Source organism: Protopterus annectens, chromosome 1.part0 (assembly GCF_019279795.1).
Source record: "Protopterus annectens isolate FY-2018-M chromosome 1.part0, PAN1.0, whole genome shotgun sequence".
Taxonomy (NCBI): Eukaryota; Metazoa; Chordata; order Ceratodontiformes; family Protopteridae; genus Protopterus; species Protopterus annectens.
Genome location: NC_056725.1, coordinates 142,234,616 through 142,248,264, shown reverse-complemented (window position 1 = coordinate 142,248,264; position 13,649 = coordinate 142,234,616). Strand labels below are relative to the sequence as shown.

General features: G+C 43.6%; 1 protein-coding gene across 1 annotated transcript in view; it reads right to left on the bottom strand.

The window, feature by feature from the left end:
• Nucleotides 1–13,649, bottom strand: part of FBXO5 (F-box protein 5) — a 35,139-nt gene that overhangs the window by 18,793 nt on the left and 2,697 nt on the right. Inside the window, exons 2-3 of the mRNA XM_044062874.1 lie at nt 5,018–5,105; nt 3,969–4,160 (exon numbers count right to left, since the gene is read on the bottom strand). Coding sequence (XP_043918809.1) covers nt 3,969–4,160; nt 5,018–5,105 — 280 coding nt within the window. The remainder of the gene's footprint in view (nt 1–3,968; nt 4,161–5,017; nt 5,106–13,649) is intronic.

The following is a 13,649-nucleotide window of genomic DNA, read 5'->3' as shown; positions in this document are numbered from 1 at the left end:
TTTTTGGCACAAGGAACAGGCGAGAATAAAATCCTAGGCCCCTTTCTGGCATAGGAACCGGCTGTATGGCCCCTATTTGGAGTAACAGAGAAATTTGCTTGTGAGCCTCTATTCTTTGATGAGGAGGAATGTCTGGCATGCCTTTGAAGGGAGGCAAGGTATGGAAATAAAACCTGCAACCATGATGTATGATATCCAGTACCCATCTGTCTTGGGTAATCAAACTCCAATTCTCTTTGAAAAGTGCCAACCTTCCTCCCAAAGGTGCTGCCAGGCGAGAAGGTTCTGGCAGCTGAAAAGGTAGGTCATTGGGTCTGTTTACGAAAGGACTGACCCCTGCCCTCACCCAAAGACTGTGCAGGAGAGCTCCCTGTTCTAGGCCTGAAAGAGCCCTGACCTCTGCCCCTGCCACGTCTAGATCTACCCCTAGACTGGGAATCATAAGAAGGATACGTTCACCCTTTAGTAGGCCAATTTCTACTAAACTTTGGAGGCTGAACCTGCAAAAAATCTTTAACAGTCTGCATAGACTTAGCCTTGTCTTCCATTTTCTTTAAAACTGCCTCAACAGGAGAACCAAACAAAACATCAGATCGCAAAGGGGCATCCAAAATCCTAGTTTTAACATGGTCAGATAAATTTTGATCCCTCAGCCAGGCATGCCTGCGAAGAACTGACCCAGTGGCAGCCACCCTAGACGAGGCCTGAACAGCATCAAAACCACATTGCAAAGAATGCTTACCCACCTGTTCAGAAACATGCACTAAATCTTGTAACTCTTTACAATCAATACCTTCCGCCAGAGCATCAACCTTAGATTTCAACTGTGAAAGGAGATAATTTTGATATTTCAACATGTGAAACTGGCAATTCAAAGCTCTCATGGCTAGAGTGGAAGAAGTATAAACTTTCTTTCCCCACCTATCCAAGGCCCTGGCCTCTATCAGCCGGAACTGGATTCTTGACAACAGAAGCCTTAACACCCTTAGGCCCCTGGCTAACAGTTTCTGGGTCTGCCCTAGGACTCTTAAAAAGATACTTATGAGCTTCAGGCACCCTGTAATACCTATCCGGTTTAACAGGAGCAGGAGGCAAAGAATCAGGATTAAGAGAAGCCTCTGCGAACACATCTTCCACCACATTCAGAACAGGTGGTATAGCTAAAGGTCTATGCTGGGGTAAAAACAAAAATTCCCTAAGCCTTTTCCTGGAATCAGAGAAATCCTGACCTTCCCATTTAAAATGCTCTCTCATGGAGTGAAGGGTCTCTGAAAAAGAAAAATCCTCAGGAGGAGAAGCAGAAGGAGTAGAATCATCCACATCAGAATCAGAATAATGAGAATACTCCTGCAAGTCTTCAGCCGAAGACTCAGACACATCCGAAGCCTGCTCATAATCCCCCAACACAGGTTCCATCCTAGGCCTCTTATCAGGAGGGGGCATAGAGCCTCTAATCAAAGTAATTAAATCTTCTGCCATTTTAAGCATGTGCTTCTTGGGCACTGAACCTGAAGAACTAGGAGTGACACCCACAGAAGCAAAACTAGACCTGCCTTTAGGAGAAGCCTTGGAAGCAGGAAGAGAGGGCCTAGACACCTTAGGAAGGGAGGGGAGTATAGTTACCTGAGAAGCCCCTACAGCCTGACCTGCCTCCTGGGAGGCCACATCCTGTAAAAACACAGTTTCTCCCTGGGACTCCAGAGAGGCCTCCGTCGGAACCACCGGTTCTACTGACGCCTCTAAAGAACCGGCGTCCGGTTCGGACGACTCCTCTAACCTAGGTTTAACTGCCTTGTCTTTGCGCTTCTTTGAGGAAGCCGGCGTCGGAGCATCCGACGGCATATTGTAATTGCACCGCTTCCCAAAGACCAACCTGGCACAATCCAACCTACGCTTTATAGTGCGTTTATTGAACCGAGCACAAAAGCGACACCCAACAACGTCGTGCTCAGGTCCCAAACAAGGTATACACAAATTATGGTAATCTCTATGCGGTATCTGTTTCCCACAAGAAATACAGTTATTCACTTTTCTGACATCCGGTAAACCACTGAGGCAAGAAAAACCAAAATATTCCCAACGGGTACTTAACCAACTCTGACTTCGGTCTGAAACTCCGAATTCGAAAAATTTCAGAACGCCGAACGGCACTTGCAACACTGCTTCTGCATCGGACCATGCGGCAAAAAAGACTGAGGATATGACGTCGGTCATGCGCATTTGTACCCTGACGTTCTGATGTCAGTCAAATGCGCCTTGACCGACGTCAGCCTTATACTCTGATATTCGGGCCGACCGAGGGACAGCGGACTACCCAAGTGTTAGGACTGCAGCAATGTGAGATGAAGAACATCGTCGTGGTCAGGGCCTAAGCAAGGTACAGAGTGGAAATCTTTGAGGTATTTGTTTTCCACATGTAATACAATTAACTTTCTGACATCGGAGGAACAAGAAAAAAATTCCCCAACAGGGTACTTAGCTTAGAGAAGAGAAGTAAGAACTTCGGACCAACAACAACCAAATACGCTGTTCGAAAATCGCCAACCAACGACTTGCGAGCTGCTTTCCACCGCACGGCAAGAAAGACTGGAGAAGATGGCGTCGGCTGAGGGGCTATGTACCAGAGCGTACTGACGTTAGGGTACTAGCTTGTACAGCCGATGCCGGACCCAGACTTTGGGATTCTGGCCGACCTCGGGCTGCCTGCCGGCAGGAGCACCCTACAGTTATGACTGCAACAGTGAAACACGAAGAACATCCATGAGCTAAAGCTGGACAGAAAGAGGAGAGAGGCTCATTCATCTTGTGTCTGGGGGTGTAATTTGTTGCCATGTTAGCTGTTTGAAGAATTTTCTAGCAACAAATGAGCCACATCAGTAAAGTGTATGCTGTAGCCGAACTTGCAGGTGGGGAAGCACAGTCAGGACAAGTACTATAGCTGCTTTTTAACATCTGTGACAGGGTAATGGGATTGGGGTTGAAGGTATAAAACTACATCTTTATGGTTGTCTGGAGAATGGCCACTTCTGGTCTTGCCCTTTATCTTGGATCTTAAAACAGTCCAGTACCATAAGACAGATACTTTAGGACAGTGGGTCTTGTCTGGTTTGGTGGTTAGTAATCCAAGAATGGGCAATGTACTATCAGAGGTGAGACAATTGTCAGGAAGCACAAGGGTGACAAAGCAAACCTTTCCAAAGCCTTACTATAAAAATCAAATGTCTGCATCAATCCACAGTACATCAGGAATTTGCTTGCTGGGATTTGCAGTCTTGTTTTTCATTCTTGAACACAGAATACCTTGCTCTTTGTGCAGAGTATAAACACAATCAGGGTAATCTGTGAAGCAAAGAAACTGAAGACATGAGTAAAGTCCCAATTTAACCAGCAGCAGAGAAAAAAAATCAATAGTGCCTTACCTGCTACAGAAGCTCTAAATCATAACTGTCAATTTTTTAAAAGAAATAGCCCCCCCACAATGCAAAAGCAAAGCATTACACTGTATACAAAAACCCAGTGTCTCAAATTCCTCTGGACTAATTAACATCCTTCGTTTTGTCATGCTTCACTCGTCCAGACCTGGTAGTTTAGCAGTGGCAGTGTGTGAAAGGCCAAGACCTACTAAGAAGTTTCAATCCTGTAGTACTTGATTTGATTCACCCAACATCCAGCATCAGTTCTGAGCAAGTTAAAACCAGGCACTGCACTTTGCAGTACTAAACTGGACAAAATATCTCAACAAGCAAAAAGAAAATAAAACTGCTACAGATGCGATTCAAACATATTGAAAAAATTAAATGTCAACCTTCATTAAATAAAAAAAAAAAAAAAAAAAAAAATACAAAAAAAAACAAGGTGTTCTGTGCAGCAAAACGGAAGCAATGAACAGCAACTAACCATACAGAATAAGGGGCCATTACAGGACTCCATAAATCCTTACAACAATGAAAAAGTTATAAAAATAGTACCTGACGAAACTCATCATATCTACTGGGCGTTTCTTTGGTATGCTTCATCTGTTGTGAATGACTGAGCTGTACTAACTCTTTCTCCTTGGGGGCAAGATGCCTACATGTTGCTTTCTGGACAGTGTGCAGAGTTGCTCTAGTTGAAGAGAAATCTCTTGTCAAAGAATCTTCAGAGTGATTTGCTCTACATTCCTTAAAGAAAAAAGTGGAGATGAAATCTTAACACCATATTTTTCTTAGCTGCTTCTTAATGACAATGAACCAACTCAATTTTGATATTGTCTTATAGGTACCTTAAACATCTGTTACTGCATATGAGTAGTAATCCAACTCCCTCCATTCCCAACAGATGTTTTTAAGTACAGAATATCCCTCTACAGCACAGTTTAGTCTTATGCTTTAGGTCAAACCACCAGTGATGGTGTTAAAAAGGTTATCTGCTAAAACTGAACATTATTCAGGAGGCTTCTTAAAGCAATAATAAGACATCAGAATTTGATCTTGTACAAGAGTTATAATTTTTTTGAAATATCTGAAGAATGGAAACTAGACAGAATTGAATCCAAATTTCACTATACAAGAGTTGAATCCCCTGGCAGAAACTCTGGTCATCACATATGTACTTTAAAGGGGCTCATGGGATGGCCAGTATGACTGCTACAATTCTAGGACATTTTACACAAGTACGGATTCTGATGCAATCTAATCCCCTAAATGGTTTAACTAAATTACCCCACCCCAAAAAGATGCATCTATAGTAATCACATGCCTGAGGACTCCACACAGTTGGAAAAGTTTTATTGTTAAGATTTGCTGGAGCTAGCCCCACCAAAGTGGTAACACACTTACTATAGCCTAACCATGTGCGTTGCTGGGGATGGGACTAAAGCAAGGCCATCCCCCCCGAAGAATAAAGATATACATACCCAATGAACTCTAAACAGGACAATACAAGACTAAACAGGACAATACAACTCAAAGCAAGACCTGAAGGGCCTGTGCACATTGCCATACACACGTTACTAAAGATACAATATTAAGTCACTTACCTCATTGTTTATATTTGTACTATAAATTTCATTTGTCCATTTATTGTCTAGTATGATCTTTTGCCACGTTTTGCTCACTTTTGCAAACCTGTAAAAGAAAAAGGAACTGAATAATCTGCAAGTGAAGCAAATAATTGAATATTCTAGTTAAACTTTCGTGTTCAGATCTGCAGTGTCAAGGAATACAATACATGTTCTGTCAAACAAGACAGCATGCCTTAAAAATTAATGGTCAAACAAGTCTGTTAAATGGGCCATAGTGTTTTTGCCTAGCCCAGGAATGCAGCTCCCCCCCAGTCCAATTCTGTGCAGGTACAGAAACCAGCAGGAATGGTCTTTTACAGAGCAAAAACATTTAGCAGCTAGAAAACTGTGCAATCAAGGCTTGTTGCAAGGTGCAGTTATGTGGAGACCCTAAAGGAATAACACTTCCGCAGCTGAAGTAAACAACCTGAACTCCTCCACTCCCAACTTACTAATAAATCCCCTTTATATGTATAATTAACTACAAGACACCCTGCGTCTCCCTTAGTTCACATCTCCCAACTGGTATGGAATCCTTGTGCATTAAGCCAGCCATTCTCCACAGAGACTTCAACTACCCATGTTATTGGGACACCTACATAAACAGGTTATGCCTAGAAATTTCTTGACCTCCTCAATACCAACTCTAAACCAGTCAGCACCCCATTCATGGGGCAATAAAAACTGGCTTTGCCCTTACCAATATAGGATAGCTTTTACTCCAATTTTTACTTTCTCCCAGTCAAACAAAAATCAGCCACATTCACCACAGAAAAGAATCTTACACTTCAATATTGATTATGTTAAGGTTAATAAAGGTAGTGATGACTGGACTAAACTCAAAATCCCCTTCTACCCTGCCAGATTTTATATACACATGCAAACTGCTGCATAGATAAAAACCAGTCTACCCCAAAGTAAATACAAATGCAAGGATAAACCTACTATGGTGGAATTCAAACAAACATGCTCTATAATAAATTTATTTTTGCATGCAATGAGTTTAACTCTCAAAAAGCTGAAACACTTTCTAAACTTAACACAGAACTCTGGACTGTGATCAAAATCAAAGCCAAATACAAGCTAAAACGGCTTCAAAGGATAACCACAAAACCTTAAACTATATCACATGCTTGACCTAAAGGACAGAGGCCAATTTAGCCAAAACTTCATTCCAACTCTACTTTACTCACTGATCTCACACATCTACACTTTGCCCCCATGTATCTCAACAAGTCTGCCCAGCCAGAAACAGGACTTTTTAGACCTCCTGAAGTGGTTATTCAATAGTCTCCAGTCTTCATACTGGAAGAAAGGAAAGCAACAAATAGTCCCCTGCACAAATGCAGGGCATCAGCAGAGCCAGCTAACCATAGACCCCCCCCCCCCATAAACCTGATAATCCTTATCTGTAAGGATTATGGAAATTAAGACAACCAAGCTCCGCATACAGAAACCAGTTTATTAAACTTAATATATGTCAAGTGAAACAAGTAAAAAGCAATACATTTTAGAAGACCAGTTTATTAAACTTAATATATGTCAAGTGAAACAAGTAAAAAGCAATACATTTTAGAAGAAAGCCCACTATACAGTACTAGGGCATGGCGAAGTGAAGCAATGACATGCCACAGTTGTAACCTGCAGTGTTCCACTGAAGAGTCAGAGCTAAATTAATGGGTCCAGAGCTAGGCCACACAAGATTGGAGTAAAAGATCCTGGAGACAGCAAAAGTGCAACGGGCAAGATATTAAGCACTCAGTACTACATTGTTATAGGTCAAGCACACGTGTATACCTAATGGGGTTTAGAAGATTTTGGATAGAAGCATCTGCCACATATGTCCCATCACAGCAAATACATTCTTCAGTAAGATAACTAGATTGTGTGTACTGCTTCACCTTACCGTGCTCAGAGTATCTACACAAAACAGTAGAGGCAAAGGGTGGATCCTGCTTGGTAATAGGAAAAGAAATGAAATGAAACTTATAATTAGCTTTATAAGCCTATACTGCATTTATAAAAAAGAATGTCCATTTAAGGAGCTACATATAGGAAGATATAATGGTGGAGAACCCATACTGGCTTGGAGGTCCTTTTAGTTTCGATTACTGCCTTACTTTTTTTTTGCAAAAGATGGGAGAACTCTAATTACATGCTTAGTGTTTCAGCAGTGTAGGGAGGCCTCTAAGGATAATGTGGAATAGGTGGGGGATAAAATGTGCATTGACACCCTCTGCCCACCTGCTTTGGTGATTTTGCGCCAGGTGGGCATGTGAAGGGATATTGGACCTTTACCCTACAAGGTGACAGTTGGGCAATGTCTAATTAGCCTCCCAGTAAACACCAGGAAAGTTTTCTATCAGCCTGTCTCTCCCTGCTGAAAGTTATTCTTGTTAGTGGACCTCTTCAGTAACATACTTTGGTTGTGCTGAAAAATACATCCACCACTGGTTTCTCTGCATTGCAAAACATGGTAATGCAATGGAGGGAGGAGTTTCACATCCACAACTGCCATGGTTTTGCCCTACTTCTCCATATTCTCAATATGCTGGTGAATTTCCTTTCTAAAACACAGGGAATTAAGGAAAGCTCAGGAAGGTCACCTTAGCATCCTTGACAAAAAAACAAGTGTAAGCCGCAAGTGTTGAAAAAGCTGCTGGAACCTGCAGCTCTAGCAGCTTGTGCAGCAGCATTACATACATCGCGTACAAAGCCCACTCATGGTAGGGGCAGTTGATACGAAACAATTTTCTCCTTTAGGTAACTATCTGCCAAACCCCAGTATACTGGGAATTTCTGGGGAATGCAATAAGCTGGACAGCATTTTTAACAGACTTGGTAAATGTCAAACTCCCCCCTCCATCCTGCGGCAGGGGAGTGCCTGGCCCCAAGGCACCACACCATGGTAACTAGCAAATCAATGCAGTCTGATGTGCCCTGATGGATCTGTTACACATGTGCAAAACAAAACACTAAAATACAGGTATCTGCACTTCATTTGTGACAAATGTGCCCCAAAGGATCCTCACACTACGGAAGAGACTTCCCATAGCTCACACTTGACCCTACTCAAAGTTTTGAGAACTGAATTGGGGGGGACGACACGAATGCCCTGAACAAGAGTACTCACCGATGCCTAACTTTAACTGCCGAGCAGGAAGCATCACTCAGGACAACCAGTAAATATAATTTTAAGTGCTACAGATTTTCTCCAACTGATGCACAAGACATGGGGGGGGGGGGGGGGGGGCACTAGTTTTCATGAACAATTAGTGCCAAAGCACTGCAAACAACCCTGCCTAGAGTGTGGAATTGTAAGCATCAGTCCCTTTTCACAACCTTATGGCAACACTGTCATTGCAAAGAACCTTCCATATCCCTAGGAATATTTACAAAGGTCTGTGGCCATATACTGTTCAAAGAGAAAGCACCCAAATACACCAAAACAGTTCTAGTGGCTCAGGTCGCTGTAAGAACTTTGACAGGAATATGGTAGTGGCCAGGTATGATGCAGCTTTGGAGAACAGCGTTGAGAAACGGGCTACAGTGGTTGCATGGAAGCCAGGAGTTGTACAGGCACACAGCAATTCCCAGAACATCAGGCTATGCGACTGCAGGGAGGGGGAATAAGCAGACTGATCAGGGTGCAAAGGAGTAACACCCTTCCTTCCTCAGCAAGGACTGAATGGTCCATAAGGCTCGCATCCCATGTGTTAGACTGGGCTTGGCTACTTCTGGAGAAATGAATAAATGGGCTGACTGGGAACAGGTAGGGGAAGCTAACAGACCGGGCATGAAAGAAGTGTTCTCCATAAGCAAAGCCCCAACTGCTTGAATAGTCTTGGTGGGATGTCCTGGTTCTGCTTCTGACAAATCAACAGCTCCCAGTTGTAGTTACATTTTCAGTACTGTTAATCCCCCCCTAAACTGAAGGGGATTTAGCAGACAGCATCTCCCCTCAAAAAATAGTTACCATGCTGACTAGGAACCTTCATAAAGTACAGTTGTGTACACTTACCATAAATGTAGATGTTAGAGTGTCTTCACTGTTGCAGTCATGACTGTAGGGTTCTCCCCTGCCGGCAGGCAGTCCTCGGTCGGCCAGAATCCCAAAGTCTGGGTCCAGCGTCGGCTGTTCAGCCATGCTCCCTGACGTCAGAGCGCCAGGAGTACAAAGCTGACAGCAGACACCATGTTCTCCAGTTTTTCTTACCCCAGATGTCAGGAGTCCCAAAATGAGTAAGGTCCCATATCCTTTGCAAATACACCTCAGAAGAATGGTGAAAAAAGGAACCACACAAGTAAAAACAAGAGGGGACAGGAGGGAGGGAAACCCAGACTGCAACAGTGAAGACACTAACATCTACATTTATGGTAAGTGTACACAACTGTACTATGTTCGTGTTTCACTGTTGCAGACATGACTGTAGGGTAGAATCCCAAAGCAGAATGAAAGGGAGGTGGTCAAAGTAGAAGGGGCGGCTAAAAGGCCCTGCAAAACTGCAGAAGCAAAGCCTGCCCTAGACTTAGAGGGGAGGTAGATTGTAGTGCTTTGAAAAAGTATGCACTGAACTCCAAGTTGCAGCTTCCAAAATGTCTTTGGTAGGAACTCCCCTGAGGAAGGCAGCTGAAGTGGCAGCAGCTCTGTTGGAATGAGTCCGTATACTCCCTGGGATTTGCTTTCCATGGTGTGAATAACAAAATCTGATTCCATGAGCAATCCAGAAATGGTCCGTTTTGAAATGGCTTTACCTTGGGAACTTGAAGCATAAGAAACAAACAATTGCTCTGATTTTCTGATGTCCTTGGTTCTGTCCAGGTAGTTGTCTGTGTACATCCAAGGAATGTAAGATCCTTTCCCCTTTATTTTGAAGAGTGGGGAAAAAAGTTGGCAAGTGAATAGTTTGATTTAAAGCCACTTTGGAAACCACCTTAGGCATGAAAGTAGGATTAGTCCTTAAAGACACCCTGTCTTGATGAAAAATAATATAAGGTTCCACAGTCATAAGAGCTTGCAACTCTGAAACTCTCCTGGAAGAGGTCAGAGCTAACAGGATGGCTGTCTTCCAAGATAAAAACTTGATGTCAGAAGAGGCAGCAGGCTCAAAAGGAGGTAAGGTGAGCTTTTCCAAAACATAGTTGAGATCCCAAGCAGGAATGGGAGGAGATCTAGGTCTTAAATTCTTAGCTCCTCTGAGAAACTGTCTCATGAGCTGGTGGGAAAAGATTGGAGGGTCTGTATTGTAATGAGCAGAAATAGCAGAGGCATGTATCTTAATGGAAGAGAAAGAGAGACCCTTATGTAAGAGATCTGTCAGGTAAAGTAAAATCAAAGGAGTGTTAGGAAGAAGAGGATCAGAATCCTGAGCCTGCATCCAGGAACAAAATCTTTTCCATTTTCCTGCATAAGATTTTCTAGTGCTAGGCAGTCTGGCTTCTAAAATGACATCCATAACCTGCTTGGGTAGGAGAGAACGAATCAAAGACCCTGGATTAACCAGGCCGCCAGGCTGAGTTATGACATGGGAGTGTAGAACCTGACCCTGGTGTTGGGACAGAAGGTTCGGAGTCTGTGGTAAAACCCAAGGGGGCTCCAGACATAGGTTTTTCAGAGTTGGGTACCAAAACTGTCGAGGCCAATTTGGGGCCATCAAAATTATCATCTTGGGCTTGTCCTGTTTGATCTGTAATAATACCCGTGGAAGAAGAGGAAGAGGTGGAAAGGCATATCCCGAGAGTTTTCTCCAACTGAATGATAGTGCATCCACTTTCCAAGCTTGTTCGTGGAAAGTCCTGGTGCAAAAAATCTGTAGTTGATTGAGGTGGGATGCAAAGAGGTCTATGTGAGGACATCCCCAGACTGCTGTTATCCTGAATATTTCGGTGTCCAGCATCCACTCGTGTGGGTCCGAAAGGTTTCTGCTCAGACTGTCTGCCAGGAAGTTTTGCTTCCCTGGTAGAAACTGAGCTTGAAGGTCCAGATTGCAAGCTAGAGCTGTGCTCCATAGATCCATGGCTAGTCTGCAAAGGGGGTAGGAATGAGATCCCCCTTGCTTATGTACCACATAACTGTGGTGTTGTCTGTCCGTATTAGTAGTTGTCCTGGTTGTAGTTGTCCTGGTTGTAGAAGATTCCTGAAGGCCAATAGAGCTTTCTGAACGGCTAACATTTCCTTTAAATTGATATGCAGGTGCTTCTGATCCTTTGTCCAAAGGCCCCGCAGACAGTTGCCCTGAAAATGGGCTCCCCATGCATAATCTGAGGCATCCGTGGTTAGTATCCGAGTGGCAGGAGGCAGACAGAAGGGTTTTCCTTTGTTTAGAGTACATGCCTTGGACCACCAAAGGAATTCCTTTTGAAGACAAGGCAGGACGGAGATCAGTACGTCTAAACTGTGGCAATGCTGAGACCATACACTTTTTAGGTACCACTATTTTCCTCATATGTAGTCTTGCATATGGTACGAGAAGGATGCAGGAGGCCATGTAACCCAAAACCTGCAGGAATCTCCTTGCAGATAGTTAAAGTTGCCAAGGTTTTGAAAGTTGAAACTAGCTGTAACTGTTTTTCGTATGTCAGAAATGCCATCTGGGTTGTTGTGTTTAGAGAAGCGCCCAGAAAAATTATCTGTTGTGAGGGTGTCAAATTTGACTGTTTACAGCGAATCCCAGGAACTTGAGAAGATTCTGAACAAACTGTAGATGCTGGAGTAAGACCTCCTTGCTGTCTGCCTGAATAAGACAGTCGTCCAGATAAGGGTAAATTTGAATTCCCTTGAGTCTGCAATAAGCTACTACTGGAGCAGGACATTTGGCGAAGACCCTGGGCGCAGTAGACAATCCAAAGGGTAGCGCAGAGAATTGAAAGTGCCTCGATCCGGCCTTGTACCAGAGGAATTTTCTGAGTTACTGCTTGATGGGAAGGTGTAAATATGCCTCCTTTAAATCCAAAGTTACCATCCATGCATTTTTTGGTCAGCATTGGAAGTAGCTGCTGTAGAGTAAGCATCTTGAATTTTGGTATCTCTAGAAAAGTGTTCAAGACTGACAGATCCAGAATGGGTCTCCATGAATTTTGCTTCCTGGGGACTAGAAAGAGCCTAGAGTAAAAACCTCGTCCCATCTCTGAAAGTGGAACTAGTTTGATGGCTTTCATAGCCAAAAGAACTAGTTCGATGGCTTTCATAGCCAAAAGAGCTTCCACCTGGGTTTAAGGCCTCTGTCTCCGCTTGGCCTTGGTAGGGTATGAAAATGGAATTTGTAACCTCTTGAAACCACATCCAGAACCCACTTGTCTTGGGTTATAAGAGTCCAATTTAGGTGGAAAAGAGAAAGTTTTCCTCCGAGAGGGGCTTCCAGGCAAGAAGTTCCTGCAGCCCAACAGAGGGAGTCTGAGTCTGTTTCTTATGAGCTTGCGACCTGTCCTCTCCCCCCCCAGGGGTGGAAGCAGTCCCCTGTCTTGGTCTATAAGAGGCTTGTGTCTGAGGCCTTCCTCGGGAGTGTCTGTATCTACCCCCTCAGAGGCCTGCCTGAATTGGGAAAGGACCAATTTTTTGTAGGACAATTCCTGCTAAATCTGGGAGTGTGTACTTGTAAGAAATCTTTAACTGTTTGCATGGACTTTGCCTTGTCCTCCATCTTTTTAATCACCTCTTCAGCTTTAGATCCAAACAAAACATTATGCTGAACAGGAGCATCTAATAATTTAGCTTTTACTTGATCTGGCAAATTTTGTTCCTTTAACCATGCATGCCTTCTAATTACTGTGCCAGAGGCAGCAGCCCTACAAGAAGCCTCCAAGGCATCAAATCCACAGTGTAAACAATGCTTCCCAACTTGTTCAGTGGCATGCATCAAGTCATGTAATTCCTTATCTGCACAGGCGGAAATGAAGTTAGCTTTTGTTTTAAAACAGACAGGAGAAATTGCTGGTATTTCAGCATATGAAACTGACAGTTTAAATCCCTAATAGTAGCAGAAGTGCACACTTTTTTGCCCCATCTTTCTAAAGATCTGGAATCCTCAGTGGGAATGGGTTTTTTAGCAGAAGCGGCCTTAACTCCCCCTTAGGACCCTGAGAAATGGTTTCAGGGTCAGCAGTAGGGTTCTTGTATAAAAACTGATGGGAATCAGGAAGCCTGTAATATCCGTCAGGCTTAACAGGAGCAGGAGGAAGAGTCTCAGGGGTTAAGTTAGCCTCCGAAAAAGCATCATCCACAATATCCAAAATAGGAGGAATAGCCAGGGGTCTATGCTGGGGAAGAAGAAAATCCCTTAGTCTTTTCTTAGATTCCGAATACTCCTGTCCTTCCCAGTGGAAATGTTCCCTCATTTCATGCAAAGTTTCCCCAAAAGAGAAATCCTCAGGGGGAGAAGCTGAAGGAATGGATTCCTCAGCATCAGAATCCTCATAAGGAGGGAAAGAATATTCCTGGTCAGAAGAAGAAACAGAAGCCTGATCAGAGGAGTCATAATAAACTTCCTGCCTTGGCCTTTTATCTGGAGGTGGATGTGAAGCCCTAATCATAGTAAGCAAGTCCTCCGCCATCTTAAGTAACTGCTTCTGTGACTTGGGAGCCGGATCAGAAGAGGCGTGTGTTGCAGTC